Source organism: Homarus americanus, unplaced genomic scaffold, assembly GCF_018991925.1.
Source record: "Homarus americanus isolate GMGI-L3 unplaced genomic scaffold, GMGI_Hamer_2.0 scaffold28, whole genome shotgun sequence".
Classification (NCBI taxonomy): Eukaryota; Metazoa; Arthropoda; class Malacostraca; order Decapoda; family Nephropidae; genus Homarus; species Homarus americanus.
Window position 1 is genome coordinate 6,203,214 of NW_024742238.1, and position 21,546 is coordinate 6,224,759.

General features: G+C 45.7%; 1 protein-coding gene across 1 annotated transcript; it reads right to left on the bottom strand.

Annotated features, from left to right (window-relative positions):
- Positions 1 to 1,254: 1,254 nt before the first annotated feature.
- On the bottom strand, positions 1,255 to 4,804 carry LOC121876571 (putative uncharacterized protein DDB_G0290521). Its single transcript, XM_042381773.1, has 3 exons — positions 4,662 to 4,804; positions 2,543 to 2,868; positions 1,255 to 2,214 (listed from the first exon to the last, which is right to left on the bottom strand). The coding sequence occupies exons 1-3, from the start codon at positions 4,711 to 4,713 to the stop codon at positions 1,255 to 1,257; spliced, it is 1,338 nt and encodes a 445-aa protein (XP_042237707.1). The 5' UTR covers positions 4,714 to 4,804.
- Between the last annotated feature and the right edge of the window lie 16,742 nt (positions 4,805 to 21,546).

Here is a 21,546-nt window from a genome sequence, read left to right on the forward strand (position 1 = left end):
TCAAATCGGTCATCTAAATCAAAGCGGTCATCGTCGAATCGGTCATCTAAATCAAAGCGGTCATCGTCGAATCGGTCATCTAAATCAAAGCGGTCATCGTCGAATCGGTCATCTAAATCAAAGCGGTCATCGTCGAATCGGTCATCTAAATCAAAGCGGTCATCTAAATCAAATCGGTCATCATCAAATCGATCATCTAAATCAAAGCGGTCATCGTCGAATCGGTCATCCAAATCAAAGCGGTCATCTAAATCAAATCTGTCATCCAGATCAAATCTGTCATCGTCAAATAGGTCATCCCTGTCATCTTCCACTATGATGATGGGGCCTCTTGTACCCTGTGGCAGTCTCACACCCCCAGGTCTGTTGGCTGTCGTGCCAAACCTTCCAGCTGAAGAACCACCACTGGTGGAGGGTAGAGGAACTCCGATACTTCCGCGGGAACCTCCTGCTGAAGGAAGAGATGGAAGAGGAACTCCGATACTTCCGTGGGAACCTCCTCCTGAAGGAAGAGGAACACCGATACTTCCGCGGGAACCTCCTCCTGAAGGAAGAGGAACACCGATACTTCCGCGGGAACCTCCTCCTGAAGGAAGAGGAACACCGATACTTCCGCGGGAACCTCCTCCTGAAGGAAGAGGAACACTGATACTTCCGCGGGAACCTCCTCCTGAAGGAATAGGTGGAAGAGGAACACCGATGCTTGTCCTTCCACCTGGTGATGGAAGAAGGACGCCAAGTGTTCCTCCTCTGGTTCCTTGTTGTGAAGTGGAACTAACAGATCCTGGAATCCTCTGCGAGGCCCCGCGGCTCGTGCTACCTCCCTGGGATCCTCTGAAACTTGAAGATCCTCGAATACCTGCCCCAGAACCTGCTGTGGTGCTTTGTGTTGGTAGAGGTACTCCTACAGGTTGTCCAATTTGCAGGGTCTGCGGAGTTCGACGACCAAACGTGGTTGACCCTCTGTTGTTTGTCCTAGTTGTGGCAGGTCTTGTGGTTGGTGCGGCTGGAACCACTGGCTGACCGACTCCAACGCCCTGAGCCCTCCTACCAGCACCTTGAGACGCACGGCTGGGGGCAGGAGTCTGTGGTTGTTTTGTAGTGATAACCGCGCCCTGGCTAGTTTGGAATCTGTGGCTACCACCGGATGTTGTTTGGAATCTGTTCTGATTAGACACACTCTGAGTGGCCCTGTTTCCTCCAGCCGATGGGAGGGGAACACCAAAAGTGGTCTGTCTCGCATCAGCCACATTATCAGGGGTTTGGGAGCTCTGGATGCCACTCAGCAGCAGATTTACACCGTCTGCGGGGGCCCTGCTGGAGGCCGGGAGTGGTACACCAACACCAGTGGAAGGACGAAATGGACGGCGTGACACTGTTACTCTTGACGGCGTCCTTGTAGTTGTTGGGGTTCTCGGAGATGTGGGGGTTCTTGAAAATGTAGGTGCTGTTGAAAGTGTGGGGGTTCTTGAAGGTGTGGGGGTTCTTGAAAATGTAGGTGCTGTTGAAGGTGTGGGGTTCTTGTGGGGTTCTTGGGGTGTGGGGGTTCTTGAAGGTGTGGGGTTCTTGAAAATGTAGGTGCTGTTGAAGGTGTGGGGGTTCTTGAAGGTGTGGGGTTCTTCGGGGTGTGGGGGTTCTTGAAGGTGTGCGGGTTCTTGAAGGTGTGGGGGTTCTTGAAGGTGTGGGGGTTCTTGGTGGTGTAGGGGATCTCAGAGGCGCAGAAGTTCCCGCGGGTGTTTGGGTGGGTCTAAATGTTGAAGGTAGTTGGTTAATAGAGAAATGCGCAGGAGGCCTGGGGGTGGGAGATGGCCTCACCTCACTGCCAACGGACCCTTGTGCACCTCTGAATTGTTGTGACCCGCCACTGAAGCTGCTCTGCCCTGAGACTCTTGATCCGGGAGCTACGAGACCTGAGGCTGCAGAAGAAGTCGTAATGGGAGGGCCTTGAGGTCTTGCCTGAGAAGCTGGTGCGTTAGATGACGTCTGACCCGATACACTTCGGAAGCTTGACCCTCTAGAGCCGCCGCCATGCGAGGACTGCGAGGATGTGGCAGGCACCTTGCCGATCTCCGCGTTCACGCCGAAGTGTTGAGAGGAAGTCTGACAGTCAACATTGTACCACCAGTCACAGACAAGCTGCTGCTGCTGGAAGATGGTGCCGTTGGGGCAAAGGAAGCTGTCCATGCGGCCATCGGCGTGACACACGTGGAACACCTGAGGAGACACGGGTTTGGCATGAAGCTTAAGTCTCAGTGAACCCATCACCATCTTTATCATCCATTTTGTATCACTGACGCTAACAACTGCTTCACTGAATCATTTACATTGTCCTACACTCATAACTTTTAAACTGTAATACCATCTCAAAATATATTGTACTAAACTCAGGATCTGCTACACTGTACTGTACTGAATGTTAATTATTACAACCGATAATGAATACAAAGTTGTTTTGAAGTTTATGATGAGACAGTGGTGATGACAGGATAGATACTTCGAAATAGGTCTGGTTTGAGGGAGTGACAACACACACACTACACACCTGGCAGGCGGTGTCGATGTCGGCATAGTAGCCGTGTTGCCTGTTGGCACAGTCGAAGATGGTTTCTGGGACGGAGTTGAGAACAGGGAAGTCGTGCCCTGGGGTGCCTCCGGCCACGAGGGACACCCCCAGCAGCGCCCGCGTGGATCGAGTCCGAGCGATCCTGATAGCGCCATCCACCACCAGGTCATCCAGGGCGTCCCTCACCACCCGCTTCAAGCCTCCTGCGCTCTCCTCCACATCAATGGAGGAGGAAAAGAAGTCCAGCCCTTCGTCAGAAAGGTCCTGGATGGTATTCTGCCCGGCTAGCGCCACCGCCACAACCTCTACAGTAGCCAAGGGAAACAGAAGCAACCTTAAGACATCACCTCATACAGACACCGAAAATTCCACAGACACACGTGGATACATTAAACAGACAGACAGAGAGACAGACAAACAGACAGACACACACACACACTGCCTAGGGAGGACGACAACTCTGACGCTCCTGTACGACAACACAAGACACACCCGGTGATATACTGTACATACAGGTAAAATGTGCCACGACAGGCCTCTCCTATGTCAGTACCACGACCACCTCAGTGATGCCAAGAAAGAGTCAGTGGCGAAGAAAGATCTATCACACACACACACACACACACACACACACACACACACACACACACACACACTGCTCATGAACTGTTGTGTTGTATTACTTTCAGCTTTAATACATTTTGAAACTACTGAACTGTTCTCTGTGTTTTTGGCCATTAAATAAACAAAATCTTTAACAACTTACATTCACGTCATTACTACTGAGTTAACTTTGATCACACCATAAGCTTATAAGAACCACATGAACATTAACCCCCCCCCAGCTTAGTTTATCTGAATATTAACCAACTATCTACAAGCATTGGTAGATAAGGCTGACAATAAAGTGAAATAAAGTATGAAAATGATCCCTAAGGCTTGATGAAGAAAGAACCATTTTAGAGAGAGAGAGAGAGAGAGAGAGAGAGAGAGAGAGAGAGAGAGAGAGAGAGAGAGAGAGAGAGAGAATAACTTTACCTTCACCAACATAAGTTAACTTTCAAGTCTATTTACAGAGTTTTTAAAAGCAAAAGTACACAGGTAAGTTACTGATAATTTTCTCAAATTTTTTTCGTGTGTGACTTTAAATAACTTGCCTATTTACAATTCATTTACACCATCAACTTGTCAATTTACTGTCCCATTTACAGCATCAAGTAGTCAATTTACAATCCTATTCACATTATCACATTACGGTAGTCAATTTACAATCCAATTTACAGTTATTTTACGATTCAACTTGACAATTTACAATTCTCTATTCACCATCAACTTGTCAACCTTATTTACACTCAATTTACAATCCTCTATTCAATTTCAACTCAAAATAGACTTGTCACAATTGTTACATCAATAATAAGGATTGGATTTAATTTTCCTTCTTGTGTTTATTCACCGAGTCTTAGTAAACACTGTCTTACAACACGTTAATGACTGTTTTGTCCGGCAGATGAATGTTTTGTCCGGCTGATGAATGTTTTGTCCGGCAGATGAATGTTTTGTCCGGCAGATGAATGTTTTGTCCGGCAGATGAATGTTTTGTCCGGCTGATGAATGTTTTGTCCGGCTGATGAATGTTTTGTCCAGTTGAGGAATGTTTTGTCTGGGAGATGAATGTTTCGTCCATATGAATGTTTTGTCCGATAGACGGCTATTTTGTCGAGCGGAGGAATTTTTGTCCAGCAGATGAATGTTTTGTCCGGCTGATGACTGTTTTGTCCCGCTGATGAATGTTTTGTCCGGCAGATGAATGTTTGTCGCACAATTACACACCACATGAATAAGGGTATGAACGTATCTTTTATACACATATACATACATACAAATAATGTGTATGTTGTATGACTATATGTATGTATAACTGTATATATATATACATGTCTAGTTTCATGATGTAAGGGCGACACAATACCCTCCTGCAACTGAACATTACTCAACATTGTCAAGTCGTGCGGGTCATTCACTGAAGATCCACACACACACACACACACCCACACACAGAGTAGTAATCCTCATGTGACGTCACGGGGTCCCTCACCTAGCAGGAACACTAGTGCTCTACAGCCACTCCTCCAGCGTGAGCCTCTCATCTTGGGGAGAAGACTTCTATCTCTTAGTCTTATCCTCTGCACGAGTCTCGGCGTCGACTGTGGCACTATGAAACGGAAAGTGAGGTAAGGAAGGGATGGACTGACTTGTAGAAGATACACTCTTACTTTTATATAGGCGGAGTTCCCGAAGGTGAGGGGAGGAGTTGCCAAGTGTCGGCAGGTGTCGTCACTTCGCCGCCGTCTCCTTGATACTTCCCGTCGTGTATTGTGCTATTGTCTTGACTCATACTCTCGGAAAGGTCGCTCCTCTTTCCTATGTACCGTTTTGGATAGGTAAGGAAATAAATTAAGGTGACAGTGTCCTCAATTTCGACCTCATCTCCTGGCAGTGTCGCGTCCCAGGTGGAGGAATTATCGTGCGCGGGTTGCACACCTCCCCTGACACTGGGAGTCCGCACGAAGTCTTTGGCAATCGTGCGCCCGGGTTTCAGGGTACTCTTTCTCATCCACGCCGACAATGTGCTCAGATAACTAATACACTCTAAACATCCTCTCTGATTATTATCGTCATTTTCCAGTTTTGTCATTGGTTAACCTTTCAGAGATGTCGTCGAGGGGGTGAGAGGAGTATAGGAAGCCAAGATGGATGCGGGAGTCGTGATATACCGCTGGAATTTTTAACCCGTGACAGTCTCATCCATTCACCTACCCTCCTTGCTCCGTCTGCCTCATGGGAACGCTAGTTTTTGTGCTCCCCTGCAAGGTTTTCAGCTCTCCCAGTCCTGTTGAAAAAGCTCCTAGCAGGACGGTGGGAGATGAGGCGTTCGGGGTCAGGTCTTCTCTGGCTCTAATTTTCCACGCATTCCTTATCACACTAGGCAGTTCGCATGAGATCTTCCATAGTGTAAAAACATACGAAACAGACACACATTCAGACTAATATCAATTAAATCAGATTATTAATAGAGCTTTAAAGGCGTGACGAATTAGCCACGATAAATTGAAGAAGAGAGAGTAAATAAAAATAATTACTCGTCAACATGCGGTGCGCGGGGTCGTGAGTGGCGGTGCGGATGAGGCGGGAAGAAGGGAGACGGGGGTGGGGGGTTGGGGGGGGTCATGTGCCAGGGGTTACTATGTGACATGATTACGGCAGGGTGTGGTAGACGGCGGGTGTGGCTAATACCTGTCAGCTGAGGGTGGGCACGTCTCTCCCCGCTCCGACATGGCAATAAACTCGTCATTTCTCGCCGCGGGAAGACTACGAGAGGATTGAGGCCGGGAGAAGATGTCATATGTTATCCTCCCGTTGGCTCCTTCAACACTATATATCACTCTGTATGGCTTTAAAACAATACATTACAACACATATGAATGGACAGTACGTATCATTGCAACACGCTTCTTTGTTATACATTCATTCTCAACCGCTGAGTGTGTGTGTGTGTGTGTGTGTGTGTGTGTGAGTGTGTGAGTGTGTGTGTGTGTGTGTGTGTGTTGGGATGAGGTCACTTACTGAGTGCGTGGTGGAGGTCGAAGAAGACTCACAGTACCATGAGACCCGAACCTCAGTACTATGACCCAACCCTAGTACCCATGACCCGAACCTCAGTACTCCATGACCCGAACCTCAGTACCAGACCTGAACCTCAGTACCCATGACCCGAACTCTCAGTACCCATGACCCTGAACCTCAGTACCCATGACCTGAACCTCAGTATCTATGACCTGAACTCAGTACCATGACCTGAACCTCAGTAACACCCATGAGATCCGAACCTCAGTACCCATGACCCGAACCTCAGTACCCATGAGACCGAACCTCAGTACCCATGACCCGAACCTCAGTACCCATGACCCGAACCTCAGTACCCATGACCCGAACCTCAGTACCCATGACCCGAACCTCAGTACCCATGACCTGGAACTCAGTATACATGACCTGGAGGGGATAAGAAAGAGCAAAAGTAGTTCCAACAATCTCAAGTGCGTCTTCGGTCTGTCTCACCTCTCATCTCTGTGTGCCGTAGTGTGAGTGAGTTAAACTGGATGTATTCTCACTTCCTTCGTCGGGGAGGAAATTAATCAATACTATGAATCTTTGAGGTTTTGAAGGGTGGGTGGGTTGGTAGGTGGGTGGGTGGGTTGGTGGGTGGGTGGGTGAGTGGGGGAAGTCTCCAAGGGCGCCACAACCCTTCTCTCCCTCACTCCATTTTCTATACCCTGGGAAATTCAATCTATCTGAGTCGTGTTGTCTTATTGTAGTCGTGAAACGGACCAGAGACAGAAGGGTGGAAAGAGATTGGACGGAGACGGATGGACGGAAGGAGGTTAGACGGAAATGACTGGACGGGGACAGAAGAGTGGAAAAGGGCTATAGTACACATATGCCAGGGCGGAAAAAAGATTAGACGGAGAAGGAAGGACGGAAGGAAGTTAGACGGAGACTGTAGGATGGAGGGAGGTTTGGACGGAGTTGACAGGACGGAAGGAAACTAAACAGACAGAAAAATATAAAGACAGGAGATAGGACAGACGGAAAGACAGACAAACAAAAAAGAAAGATGACATGAAAACAGAGAAAAGGGGAGGTAAAAAATTAGACAGAACATAAATACCAACAGACAGTCTGACAAAAAGGGACGGAAAAACTTAACAGACATTTACACACCCCAACCAGACCCTTGACACTAACCTAACCCAACCAGACCCTTGACACTAACCTAACCCAACCAGACCCTTGACACTAACCTAACCCAACCAGACCCTTGACACTAACCTAACCTAACCTAACCTAACCTAACCTAACCTAACCCAACCAGACCCTTGACACTAACCTAACCTAACCTAACCTAACCTAACCTAACCTAACCCAACCAGACCCTTGACACTAACCTAACCTAACCTAACCTCAATATTATACGCAGTACGAGAAAAAATATTGACTTTGAAATTACTACCGACGGACATTGACAATATTTAAGAATCTGTAGCGTTGAAATGGTGAGGGTAGAGTGCTTGCTTGCTTGCTTGCTTGCTTGCTTGCTTCTCACCACTGCGTCTCGAGTAGTACAAATAATCCCTGGGTCTGATGTGAGATGGATGGATGAAAGTGAAAAAAAAGGAAAGACTGTAAATTAAAAAATAATTGAATGAATGACTTATACCATGCATTCCAGAATACCCCCTCCCCCCCTTGCCAAACATTCCTCGGCGGGGTACAGTATATATAATGACGTGAGACAGACATACAAACATGATAATCAAAACAGGTTCTCTCAGATCAAACAGGGCGCCAGAGAAGTAGACGACAAACAGTGGATCCAAGACGGCAGTTGTCTCTTGTACAAACATGACGTCACTGGCGAAGGTAAAGGGAGGGAAGGGCATCAGTGACGTCACAAGAGGTAGAGATCAGTGGTAATTATAGCAGTCTCCTCCCCCTCCTCCAGGTGAAATAGGCTGAGATACATACCGTACATAATTATAGGTCATCACCATAAGTACATACATACCTACAGTATAATACATACATAATTAAAATAATAATAATAATGGTTGCCCCTCGTGTAACGAGGATGACCGGCCCAAGGGCCACCTAGGCGTGAATTTGTTTAAGATGTAGAAGCTGAGTTAACGAGCTGCATGAACCAGTGTCAAGGAATAGTCCGAGAAGACCGGACAACTCGCCAACTGCACTGGCTAACCATTACCCCGAAATGCGGTCCGCAAATCGATTAATGTCCATTTGCCTCTGTCTGGGTAGACACCGTGTCTACCCAGACAGAGGCAAATGGCGTAAAGAAACTTGCCCTTAAGTTTCATCCTGCCTGGGGATCGAAACCGGGTCCACTCGCTTGCAAGGCTAGCATGCTGACCATTACACCCCAGGTCGCCATACACAACTACAGGCATACATAGATACGCAGTGAAACCGAACAAATCACTGAGGCTTCCTTTCTACCTGAATAAGTCGTTATTACATATATAAGAGAGAGAGTATATATATATATATATATATATATATATATATATATATATATATATATATATATAATAAAGGTAAAACTGGGAGAAGCCCCTATTCCATCTGGCCACCAAGACAAACAGCACCAAGGTCAACATGTAGTCAAATAGATAACAGGTAAGGATAGGTGCTAAGGCGATACAGGTACATGACGCAGGTGTGTTAATCATGCCCTCACCAGGCCTGTGTGTGTGTGTGTGTGTGTGTGTGTGTGTGTGTGTGACTTTGATAGTGTTTTTTTTTAAATAACAGTAACCCCTTAAATATTGAGAGAGAGAGAGAGAAAGAGAGAGAGAGAGAGAGAGAGAGAGAGAGAGAGAGAGAGAGAGAGAGAGAGAGAGAGAGAGAGAGAGAGAGAGAGAGAGAGAGAGATTCATGACTTACAATTATTCATTATTTTTTTCACTAATGATACATTTTAGTCTTTGAATCAACTCCTATTTCACGTGATGACAAAATGATAGCTAATTAATTTTTATTTACCTGGATGAAAGTGAAGGTGATTAACTGTTTCAGGGTCACAAACTGGAGAAAAAACAGCGAGAGGAATCCACTCCTCCTACGACCTTAACCAATGGGGGACTGTGAGACAAGTGAAATAAGTCCGAGTCACTAGTGTGTGTTATTGAGGCGGTGAAATAATACTCAATAACAACACCACCGTCTCCTCTCGTCCTCCCACAAAACAATATCGCCATTAAGAAATAACACAAAAAACTAGAATACCCAAGAAGAAGAAGACGCATCACTCACCCGTGGCATTTGACCCAAAAACATCGTCTCCTCCAGGAGTGACAACCCAATCTGAGGAGGTCATAAGAGCGAAAACTGGATCACCGAGACACGTGAGGGCCGTCCCAAAAGGCTCCGACACGCAGGGGAGCCATGGCGGCCAGGCGACCTTGGAACACATACGCATCACGTTAGTGGGGGGCTGGAACCCGCAATTAGCCCCGGGAACGCCCTCCAGCTGGCCGCTAGACCCTCTTTTGTTCCGTCGCGGCTCGTGCCCGGAATTTGTAAGTCTGTGTACCGTGTTTATACCATAAACAAGGAGCTGTACATTTTGTGGACGGTAAATTCACCAAGATTTACTTTCCTTCAAACAATGGAGTTTAAGAGAGATAATTTTAGCCAACAATGAAGGCAGAACTACTTAAGGTTGGTGGACAAAGACCTTGTTATCTGATATACCGCCATAATTGCAGACACAGTGACCTACAGCCACCATGTTTGGCTCAATACCGCCACCAGTTTTTTGACGAGGTAATGTTGTTTTGACTTATCCTCTACCTGTACACGAGACGATGATGACAGTGGGACGGCGGACAGAAGACGGGGACGTGTAGACGGGACAGGAAGACAGGACACAATAAGGACAGGATATATATATATATATATATATATATATATATATATATATATATATATATATATATGAGATAAAGTAGACGATTATTATTATTATTATAGAGATGGTGATGATGTCGTTGATAAAGGAGAACAACAACAAGAACAATAACAAAAAGACGAAGAACAAGATGAACACGAAGCAGATAATCAAGTTTGTAAACGAAGACGACCACAATAATGAGAAAGACTAATAACAAGAACAACAACAAAAACAAAAGGTTTAAGTAGAAGAAGAAAGACAAGAAAAGAGAAATAAGAAGAAAAGAATAACATGACAACAGACAAACACGAAGGGGTTTCCGCTGATGTACTACACACTATCGGGGGGGGGGCACAAAACAAACACAAAAGGTCACGAGCGCAATAAACAAAAACAAACAAAAACACGTAACAAAAACAAACAAATCTCTCTCCTCCACACAACACTTGTAAGAAATGTGACACCTTGGATTAATTAATTTTTTCCCAGAATTTTTGTTTTTTTGTTTCGGTAAAAATTTATCATCGGGTGAGGAGACAACTGTTGATAATGTTAGTTATTGACAGTAGGCACGAGTCATGTCACTTAGCAGGCACGAGTCATGTCACTTAGCAGGCACGAGTCATGTCATTTAGCAGGCACGAGTCATGTCATTTAGCAGGCACGAGTCATGTCACTTAGCAGACACGAGTCATGTCATTTAGCAGGCACGAGTCATGTCATTTGCTTGGGGCTGGAGTCATGTCATTTATGAACCGAGGTCATGTCATTTAGCAGGCTTTGAGTCATGTCATTTAGCAGGCACGAGGTCATGTCATAGCAGGCTTTGAGTCATGTCATTTGTGAGGCACAGATATGTCACTTATGAGCACAGGTCATGTCATTAAGCAGGCACGAGTCATGTCATAGCAGGCACAGAGTCATGTCATTTAGCAGGCACAGGTCATGTCACTGCTTGAGCACAGGTCATGTGTCATTTAGCAGGCTGAGTCATGTCATTTAGCAGGCACAGGTCATGTCACTTCGCAGGCTGAGTCATGTCATTTAGCAGGCACAGAGTCATGTCCTTAGCAGGCACAGGTGTGTCCGATAGCAGGCTGAGTCCTTAACCTTAGCAGGCACAGGTCCTTTGTATTTTAGCAGGCACGAGTCATGTCATTTAACAGGAACGAGTTATGTCATTTAGCAGGCACGAGTCATGTCATTTAGCAGGCACGAGTCATGTCATTTAGCAGGCACGTGGACCAGGAGTCGAATATCAGACCCGGTGAAATAGATACAGTGTCCTCCCCTTCCCTTAGCAGAACTCCTCCCCCCCTCCCTTCCCCTCCCTTAGTATACCTTCTCCCTCTCCCTGCTTCCTCTAAGGTATACCTCCCCTGCTTAAGCTTCGGAATACCTCCCCTGCTTAAGCTTCGGAATACCTCCCCTTCTTAAGCTTAGGTATACCTCTCCTGCTTAAGCTTAGGTATACCTCCTCTGCTTAAGCTTAGGTATACCTCCCCTGCTTAAGCTTAGGTATGCCTCCCCTGCTTAAGCTTAGGTATGCCTCCCCTGCTTAAGCTTAGGTATACCTCCCCTCCTTACTCCCATGTATACCTATCTTAATTACTCCTCCGTGTGGGTATCGGTGAGACAGGTATATATACGACCAGGTGTTGGGTATATACCTGGCCACCTGTACTGCCCCTCACACCCAATGTCGCTTGGTCTCGCCCCCCCACCCATTATCTCCTTGAGGCCTCAGGCAGCACCACTACCATTATAATGTTAGAGGCAGTGCTTTACCTTTCAGCCACCAGTGCCCAAGGTGGTGTGTGTGTGTGTGTGTGTGTGTGTGTGTGTGTGTGTGTGTGTGTGATTTTCTTTAAGTTGTCTTCTGATTATTTATTTTAGTATATTTCTCTCTCTCTCTCTCTCTCTCTCTCTCTCTCTCTCTCTCTCTCTCTCTCTCTCTTTCTCTCTCTCTCTCTCTCTCTCTCTCCCCTCTTTCTTTATCTGCCTTCCTTCCTTCTGCCCCCTGCACCATCCTCCTTTTTTCCTCCTCCTTCCTCCACCCCTCTCCTTCTCTCTTTCCCTCCCTCCCCTACCTTACTTATTCTCTCCCTCCCTTTCCTATCTGACTCCTTCCCTACCTCCTCTTTCCTTCCCTACACACACACACACACACACACACACACACACACACACACACACACACACACACACACACACACACACACACACACACACACACACACACACACACACACACACACCAGCCTCGTAATATAAATAGGATAAAACTGTTAAATTGTTAAATCACATGAAAATAAGACACCCCAGTCTAACCTAACCTAACCTAACCACCACCTTTCCTAATTCTCCTCCATCCTCACCCCGTCCCTACCGCCTTCTCCACCTGTTCCTCTCTCCTCCAAACCTCTTCTCCCCACCCCGCCTTTCCCTCTCTCTCCCCACCCCGCCTTTCCCTCTCCCCGCCTCCCCGCCTCCCCGCCCCTCAGCACACACACACAAGCTAACCCGGGACAAGGTTGGGTACTTTCACATTCCCAGTTATATTATTATCATTCTCCTCCTCCTCTCTGTACAGCCTCTTGACATATACGGCAATAGAGTATCCTGGGACAGCAACCTGGTCACGGCTGGCTGGCTGGCTGTAGGGCGGTGGGTGGGGTGAAAGGGGTTAACAGGTGAGGTGAAAGGGGTGGGGGGAGATGGCAAACGGTGGGTGTGAAGAGGGTACTGTACAACAACAACAAAGGAGAGAGAGAGAGAGAGAGAGAGAGAGAGAGAGAGAGAGAGAGACCCCCCCCAAACACACACGACCATCAGAACCAAAAGAGGCAGAAAATAGGAAGTTCTCCACAGACTAACTAAGAACCGTAACAGAACTGTATCACACCAGACCACAGCCTCCAGATCATTTTCCTCTCTCTCTCTCTACCCTACCCGACGGCCGCCTCTCAAGTGATGTGTCCTCTACGAAAGATGAGGATGATAGCGTGAAGAATTTGCCCGTCCCTAGTTTTATGTCACCTGATGATTAAACACCTTTATACGTTACCTGGGGTTAGGTTAGGTTAGGTTAGGTTGAGAGTAGTGGATAGAGGGAGGGGAGGAAATTGGTGGAGGGAAGTAGCCTGGTAGGGAAGGAGGGAGGGAAAGAGAAATGGATGGTGGATAGAGGGAGAGAGTGAACGGTGGATGGGGGTAGAGACAGGGAGGGGTGGAAAGTGGTAATGGAGGGAGAGAGGGAAAGAAGAAGTGGATGAGAGTGGAGGGAGGGAGTGGTGAATGGTACCATGATGGAAGACCTGTAATAACTAGAGGAGGCAGGTGGCAGGAGGAGAGGGAAAGGCCAAGGTCTAGAGACAGAGAGTGAGAGGGAGAGAATGGAAAAGGTTGAGATAGATGGATGGATAACTGAGTAGGATAGTGGGGGGTGAGACGGGGATAATGTCGAAAGGTGTTTGTTTAGTAGTAGTAATAATAATAATAATAATAATAATAATAATAATAATAATAATAATAATAATAATAATAATAATAATGGATCTGCTCAAAAATCTGTAACCCAGGGCAGGTTAGATTAGGTCAGCAGTAGGATGTTTAATAATAGGGTGAAATAAACTAGTGTACCTAACCAACAGACGAAATAAACTAGTGTACCTAACCAACAGACGAAATAACACCAAGGTGGTATCGTAATCTTCACGCGATCCCCACACTTTCAATAACACCCACAGGAAGAAAATAATCTCAAGCCAACATCTACTCCAGTGACTGCCCCGACACACACACACACACACACACACACACACACACACACACACACACACACACACACACACAGATATATTAAATTGAAAAACCCGAAGAGTCACCCACTTATTGAGAACACGTGGAGAGAGGGAAGGTAAAATCCGGACGAGTTTTTGTGTGTGAGTATTTGAGTTTCCCGTTATTAAGGTTTTGTCATAAAGAGTTTCAGGTTTCCAATAATGCGGAACACCTGAAGATTATAATAGCTCCCTCACCTTATCTCACCTGTTAGATTAACCAATGGAAATGTGAAGCTTAACCTGATCTAGCCGGATTTAATTTAACCTAATCCAACCTAATCTAAGCTTATCTAACCTGACTTAAATCTAAACTAGCCTAATTTAACGCTAAGCTAATCTAACTTAACTTAATCTAACCTAACCCATCGCTAATCTAACTTAACCCCTCGGTAATCTAATCTAACCTAACATAACCTTAAGAAAACCAATACACATCGAAATAAAAGAAAAACGAAAGATTAGTCAAGGAATTAAAAATAAACAAAAGAGAGAAGACTAAAATAAAAGAACAGCAAATGAAAATAACAAATAAAATACGACACGAAAAAAAAGAAGAAAAATTGACAAATTTAAACAAAATAAAACGCAACAAAATAAAAAAAGAAAACAAAAAAACAGTAAACGAAAAAAAAATACTGACAAAAACAAATAAGAAGCAGGAAGTAAAAACATAAAATAAATAAAATAAAAGTTCAAGGAGACAGAGAGATAACATAAATCACACAAGAGTCAACAAAGACAACACCCAAAAAACAAACACACAAACCTGTCATCTTTTTTTTCGTTATTGTTGTTATTATTACGAAACATAGGAATGATGATGATAATCTTGAGAGATAACATGTTTAACAACAGGAACAACACACAACAAACACCGTATGGTCTGTGTAATTCACCTCCTTCCTTCCCCCTCCTTCCTCTTTCTCCTCTCTCTCTCCTACCGCTTCCTTCATCAGTCATCCCTTTCCCTTCTCCTCCATTCCCCCTTCCTCTACTCCTTCTCTACCCTCACCACCACCTCCTCTATTGCTCTTCCATCTTTATTCCTCGTTCCTCTCCTCCTCCCTCCTTCTCTCAGTGGCTGTACGTGAGACGATAAAATGTCCTCTCTTGTAATATTAGCGTCTTGTACTCAACCTAAGTCTCCCGTGGTCGTCATCAGTTTACCACCATCATCATTATTATTATTATTATTATTATTATTATTATTATTATTACTACACGCTACAGTTATCAGTCGTCCTCCTCAACACCTTAGTGGTCTTTCACAATTTGTCAGTCAATGGGAACAAGGCTGGGGTCTTTCTCTCCATCGTCGGATTCTGAAGGAGGGAGGAGGAGGAGAGGACCTGAGATGACCCCCAACCCCCCCACCTCCACCTAGACCTGTGTCACTTGAGTAAATTTCTTGAGATGCTTAATACACTTCACATACAAACACACACAAGCAAACAGGGTGCTAACCTGTAAAACAAACACTAAGAGGAAAGAAGGAAGGAAGGAAGGAAGGGTGAGAGCAACTTCACTAAGGGTCAACAACAAAGACACGTTCACCTATATCGTCAGGGGGCTAAGTGAAACACCCCCTTGGCCCCCCTTAGGTCAACAGTGGGTCAATGAGGTGTTCTAGGTTAATGAATTAGGTAAATGAAGTTAATGTATTCCGTTAGGTTAGGTTAGTTTCCATCAACCTTGAGAATGGATGATCTGAAAGAAGGTTTGGGTGTACAGTATAGGCGGTAATGTGAGGTGTGTGCGTTGTCAAGATCATATTAAATTTATTATTACACTCCCTTTACACCCTCACTCCCTTATAGCGTGTTAGCTCCCTTTACACCCTCACTCCCTTATAGCGTGTTAGCTCCCTTTACACCCTCACTCCCTTATAGCGTGTTAGCTCCCTTTACACCCTCACTCCCTTATAGCGTGTTAGCTCCCTTTACACCCTCACTCCCTTAGAGCGTGTTAGCTCCCTTTACACCCTCACTCCCTTATAGCGTGTTAGCTCCCTTTACACCCTCACTCCCTTATAGCGTGTTAGCTCCCTTTACACCCTCACTCCCTTATAGCGTGTTAGCTCCCTTTACACCCTCACTCCTTTATAGCGTGTTAGCTCCCTTTACACCCTCACTCCCTTAGAGCGTGTTAATAAGGGAGTGAGGGCGGGGTTGTGGCTTATGTGTTCTTTGACCTGTTCGGCTTTACCACTGAAACAATATCTACTGCACCTAGGGGGTTATATATATACTTATCTTTATCTCGACTACACGGCAACACATCACCACATACTGTATACCACACATCACTCACCACATACCACACATCACTCACCACATACCACACATCACACACCACTCATACCACACATCACTCACCACACACTACACATCACACACCACTCACCACTCATACCACTCACCCCACACTCCACACCACTCACCCCACACCACTCATCACTTCCACCCACAGACCATAAATAACAAAACCTTTTAAACACACCAACATGAAGCCAAGGCAGCCATTGTTTACACACTTCAGGTATAATAATAATTGACTGACTAAGACACAAAAAAATCAGGTCAATGCAACACAGGTAAACGTTCACGAGAGGTCAGGTAATTACCAATTAAGTGTCTTCTCCTGGGTGAGTCTCAAGTCAATCTCAAGGTGGTAGTTAAATGGAGCAGATGGTTTGTTTGTTTGTTTGTTTTTGTTTGTCATGTGCTGGAAGGGAGTCGGGGGGGAGGGGGAGTTCTTTGGGTCGATGAGATAAATAATTTTTATCTGACGTTTTCAAGGTTTGTGGAGAGAACAATGAAGACAGGAGAGAGAGAGAGAGAAAGGGAGGAAGATATGATAAAGATGAGGAATAAGAAGAGGAAGGAAGGAAAGAAGATGTACCAAGGACAGTAAAGTGACTCTTCCTCACACTCCGGGGGGCAGGAAGACCTTCCTCTTCCTCCCAGACACCCTTATTACTTACCCCGCCCCCCCCCTACCACTGGACATCCTCCCCCCCAACAGATTCTGGGACTCCATCCTTCAATCCCCACCACTCCAATTACAGCCCTCACTGTACCCCACCCACAGCCCCCTCACTGCCCTCACCAGCACCCACACCTTTCTCCACCCACAGCCTCACCTCAATCCCCCCACAGCCAACTGCTCACCCTCACCCACCCTCACTGCCTCTCCCACCCACAGCCCCTCACTGCTCACCCCACCTACAGCCCTCCTGCTCACACCCCACCCTACAGCCCCTCACTGCTCTCCCCACCTACAGCCCCCTCACTGCTCACCCCACCTACAGCCCTCACTGCTCACCCCACCCACAGCCCCCCTCACTGCTCACCCCACCTACAGCCCTCACCCCATCTACTCTCCCCACAGCATGACCTTCCCCGACGGAAGTAGAGGCCGCGGACCATCACCCACCCACATAAAACTAAGCACAAAAAGGCCACAGGAAGAGGAGCACCATCGTCTGTAGCGCCTCTACCATGACCACTATCACCACTACCACAACACCTATCACCATCAGCATCACTACCACCACCATGACACCTACCACCATCACCACTACCACCACCACCATGACACCTACCACCATCACCACTACCACCATCCACACTACCACCACCATCACCACTACCACCACCATCACTACTACCGCAGAACAAGGCCCCGCAAAAACTACAAGAATACAATAATTATATTAACCTAAACATCACTAAAGACTTTCTCCTGATATAAGAACACAAGCTATACAGGAAGGAAAAAGTGAACGTTTCCTATACACACACTCACAGGTTTGTCTGCAGGGTGCGTGCGTGTGTGTGTGTGTGTGGAGGGGGGGGGGGCTTGACATCACCTCCTGAACACCCTATTTCCTTTCTCCCCAAGCACCTTTCTCTCCCCTCTCCCTACCTTACCCCACCTCCCCACTATCAAACTCCCCCTGCTTCCGCCATCGCTAATAATATTCAAAATAAAAAAAAAATAACACATCCGCCGGAAAGTGAAGCTGCAACAGACGGAAGATCAGAGTAACATTATTAAGAGTCTTTCACCATGACTAAGATTATAACAATGACGCTGTGATGGTGAGGGGTGGTGTGTGTGTGTTGTAGTGGTGGTGATGGTGAGGTGTAGGTGGTTGTAGGGGTGGTGTGTGTGAGGTGGTGTGTGGGTGAGTGGTGGTGATGGTGAGGGGTGGTGTGTGTGTGTTGTAGTGGTGGGTGATGGTGAGGGTGGTGTGTGTGTTGAAGTGGTGGTGGGTGAGGGTGTGTGTGTGTGTTGTAGTGGTGGTGATGGTGGTGGGTGGTGAGGGGTGTGTGTGTGGTGGTGATGGTGGTGGTGGTGGTGGTGAGTGGTGATGGTGGTGTGTGTGTGCTGTAGTGATGGTGGTGGTGAGGGGTGGTGTGTGTGTTGTGGTAGTAGATGGTTTGTTAATGACTGTGTGGATATGAGAAAGGAAATGACTGTTTTCTGTTATTATTATCATCATCATCATCAATCATACCATACAGTACAACAATACCTATCTTACACACACACACACACACACACACACACACACACACACACACACACACACACACACACACACACACACACACACACACACATACACATCCTGACCAGAGGAGGGTCAAGACCCATCAGGCGCTGCCCTACTGCCCCCTTGGCCATGTTAGCCCAATCCCCAAGTCCCTCTCCTCGACCCATCCTCACCACAGGGATATCAACATAATCCCGCCAAAATTGACAATTTTTTTCGTAAAAGGGTGAGATCAGTGTTGAGCAGTGATGATCAGTGTTTAAGACAGTGAATTCAGCACGAGGCATTACCAGCGAGAGCCGCGACTCACCAGTGAGGTCCACACCCAGAGATAAGCACCCCTGGGAAGCGACCACCATCTCCTGACCAGGCAGTGTTAATCAGTCCACCCTGGGACACACACACACACACACACACACACACACACACACACACACACACACACACACACACACACACACACACACACACACACACACACACACACACACACACACACACACACACACACACACACACACACACACACACACACAGCCAATTCACCCTTTTCCTACCCCATCAACCAGTCAATCAAACATAAATGATCAATTTCTCTGAGTGTATGTCGTCAACTTTCACCTCAACTGCACCAGGAGCTATACACCTGTACGTGATCTGGGCCGACCTGAACAGAGTTAAACGAACACACACACACCCGGAACCCGACCAGAAATGTTCAATGTTATTAAAGCCGCTGATTTGGTTAGGTTAGGTGTAAATGAATGCGAGTCCCCCAACAGTAACTATTTACCACGATTCCGTGACAGAATAATGGCCGCCAGATCGAATATTTATTATGTACTGTACATCAGAATACTATACTGTACTCGACGCCTGTACTAATCATACAATCAATATATACAACACTTAATACACTGCCGCTGTTTTTAGACTGACAGACGGACGGTCGGAGTGAGACGGGCAGACGAGCGGTGGACGAAAGCATCAGTTCCCTCAGTAGTAAACACCAACCCCGATTCATCAAGACAGATAAACAACAACAAAAGCGATACAAAAACAGAGTTAAACCCCAGCAGGACACATCAGAGGTTGACCAGAGTGTAGCTGGGTCGTGACACACACACACACACACACACACACACACACACACACACACACACACACACACACACACACACACACACACACACACACACACACACACACACACACACACACACACGGTACCATCAAAAAAGGTAAAAAGTTACTTGTTCGTGTAAAGTCAAAATAACGATTACGGTCCAGCAACATATACAGAGGTGGTGGTAATACTGTATAACACGACTTATTCATGTACTGTACCAGAAACACCATATACAGTACAGGGTCAGGGTCATCAAACACGGTCAGATGCAAAACACGAAGATGACCCAAGCAGGTGGTCTAGGGCGTGACTGGCAAGGTGAGTGACGCCTTCTCCTCCTTCACCTGCTGTACCTCACCTGGTGTACCTCACCTACTGCACCTCATCTACTGAACCTCACCTGCTGTACCTCACCTACTGCACCTCACCTAATGCACCTCACCTGCTGTACCTCATCTACTGCACCTCACCTAATGCACCTCACCTGCTGTACCTCACCTACTGCCCCTCAACTACTGTACCTCACCTGCTGCACCTCACCTGCTATACCTCACCTGCTGCACCTCACCACCATCACCTGCCATGCACTAATGGCTCGTCAATCACCTTACCTGGAAATAAAGTAAAAATGAATTATTATCTTAAAAGGCTGAAATGTGCATCTTGTGTCGTGAGTGAGCAGAAAAAAACACTAGCTCTTTTTTATTTTACTCTCAGGCATAACCACCTTCCCTAACACAGCCATTATCACCACAATCATAACCACTATCACCCACAACAACCAACATTACCATCATAACCAACCACGATCACAACCATAACCACCATCACAATCACTATCACCCACAACAACCAACATTACCATCATAACCAACCACGATCACAACCATAACCACCATCACAATCACTATCACCCACAACAACCAACATTGCCATCATAACCAACCACAATCAGAACAACCACAATCACCACCACCACACCCATCAACAGTCATCGCCTTAAAATATCCAGAACCTCGTATAGACAGTATTAGGTTAGGTTTGTTTGGTTAGGTTAGGTTAGTGCCAGAGCCATGAACACAGTGCCATCGTTGGGTAGACATCAAACCTGTTTCCTCACACATGTAAACAGCGGAGGGGGGGGAGGGGGGGAGGTAAAGAAACAATCATTCCATCATTGTTTTCATATTAACCCGGATGTTAAAGTCATTTCCTTGACATGGAAATAATGTATACCCCTGTACCATCTTTTTGTTTCTTTTCTTTCTTTATTTTCTTATTTTTTCTTTGTTTCTTCTCTTTCTTTATTTTCTTATTTTTTTTCTTAGTTTTCTTTTTTCTTCTTTTTCTTTTCTTATATTTTCTTTTTCTTTTCTTCTTTTCTTTTCTTCTTTTCTTTTCTTATATTTTCTTTGTTTCTTTTCTTTTTCCGTTATCTTTTCTTCATTCTTTTTCTTATTTTTTATTTCTCTTCTTCTTCTTCTTCTTAATGAGTCCAACAAAAAATAATTCAATAATAATAATCAATAAAAATTAAAATAAAAAAACAGTACCACAAATCCTGCCAAATAAACGCGACTACACAAACCTGATACATCACTTAAACAACCTGTATTTATTTAACCCATCTCCAATTACATTTCCACACATTATAAATAATTACATACCAAGAATTATCATCATCATCATCAAATTATTACAAACGACTATAATTACTTAAAAAAAACCAGTTACTGTATATCACTATCTATAATTAGTCTGTATCAGTTAGAATTATATAGAAAACAATGATTGACGATTATAAAGGCAGTACAGTAAGAGGAGAGGACTCAAGCGGTGATCGTCTTTTGTGTTGCTGATGTAGGAATAAGATCAACTTTCTCCACCTCTTCTTTTGTCTTTTTTGATGAAGTCCTG

Coding starts and splice junctions, on each gene's coding strand:
- LOC121876571 (XM_042381773.1), bottom strand. CDS start 4,713: ATGAGAGGCTCACGCTGGAGGAGTGGCTGTAGAGCACTAGTGTTCCTG. Junction 2,869..4,661: donor AGCACTAGTGTTCCTGCTAG/GTGAGGGACCCC, acceptor TGGCTACTGTAG/AGGTTGTGGCGGTGGCGCTA. Junction 2,215..2,542: donor ACATCGACACCGCCTGCCAG/GTGTGTAGTGTG, acceptor GTGTCTCCTCAG/GTGTTCCACGTGTGTCACGC.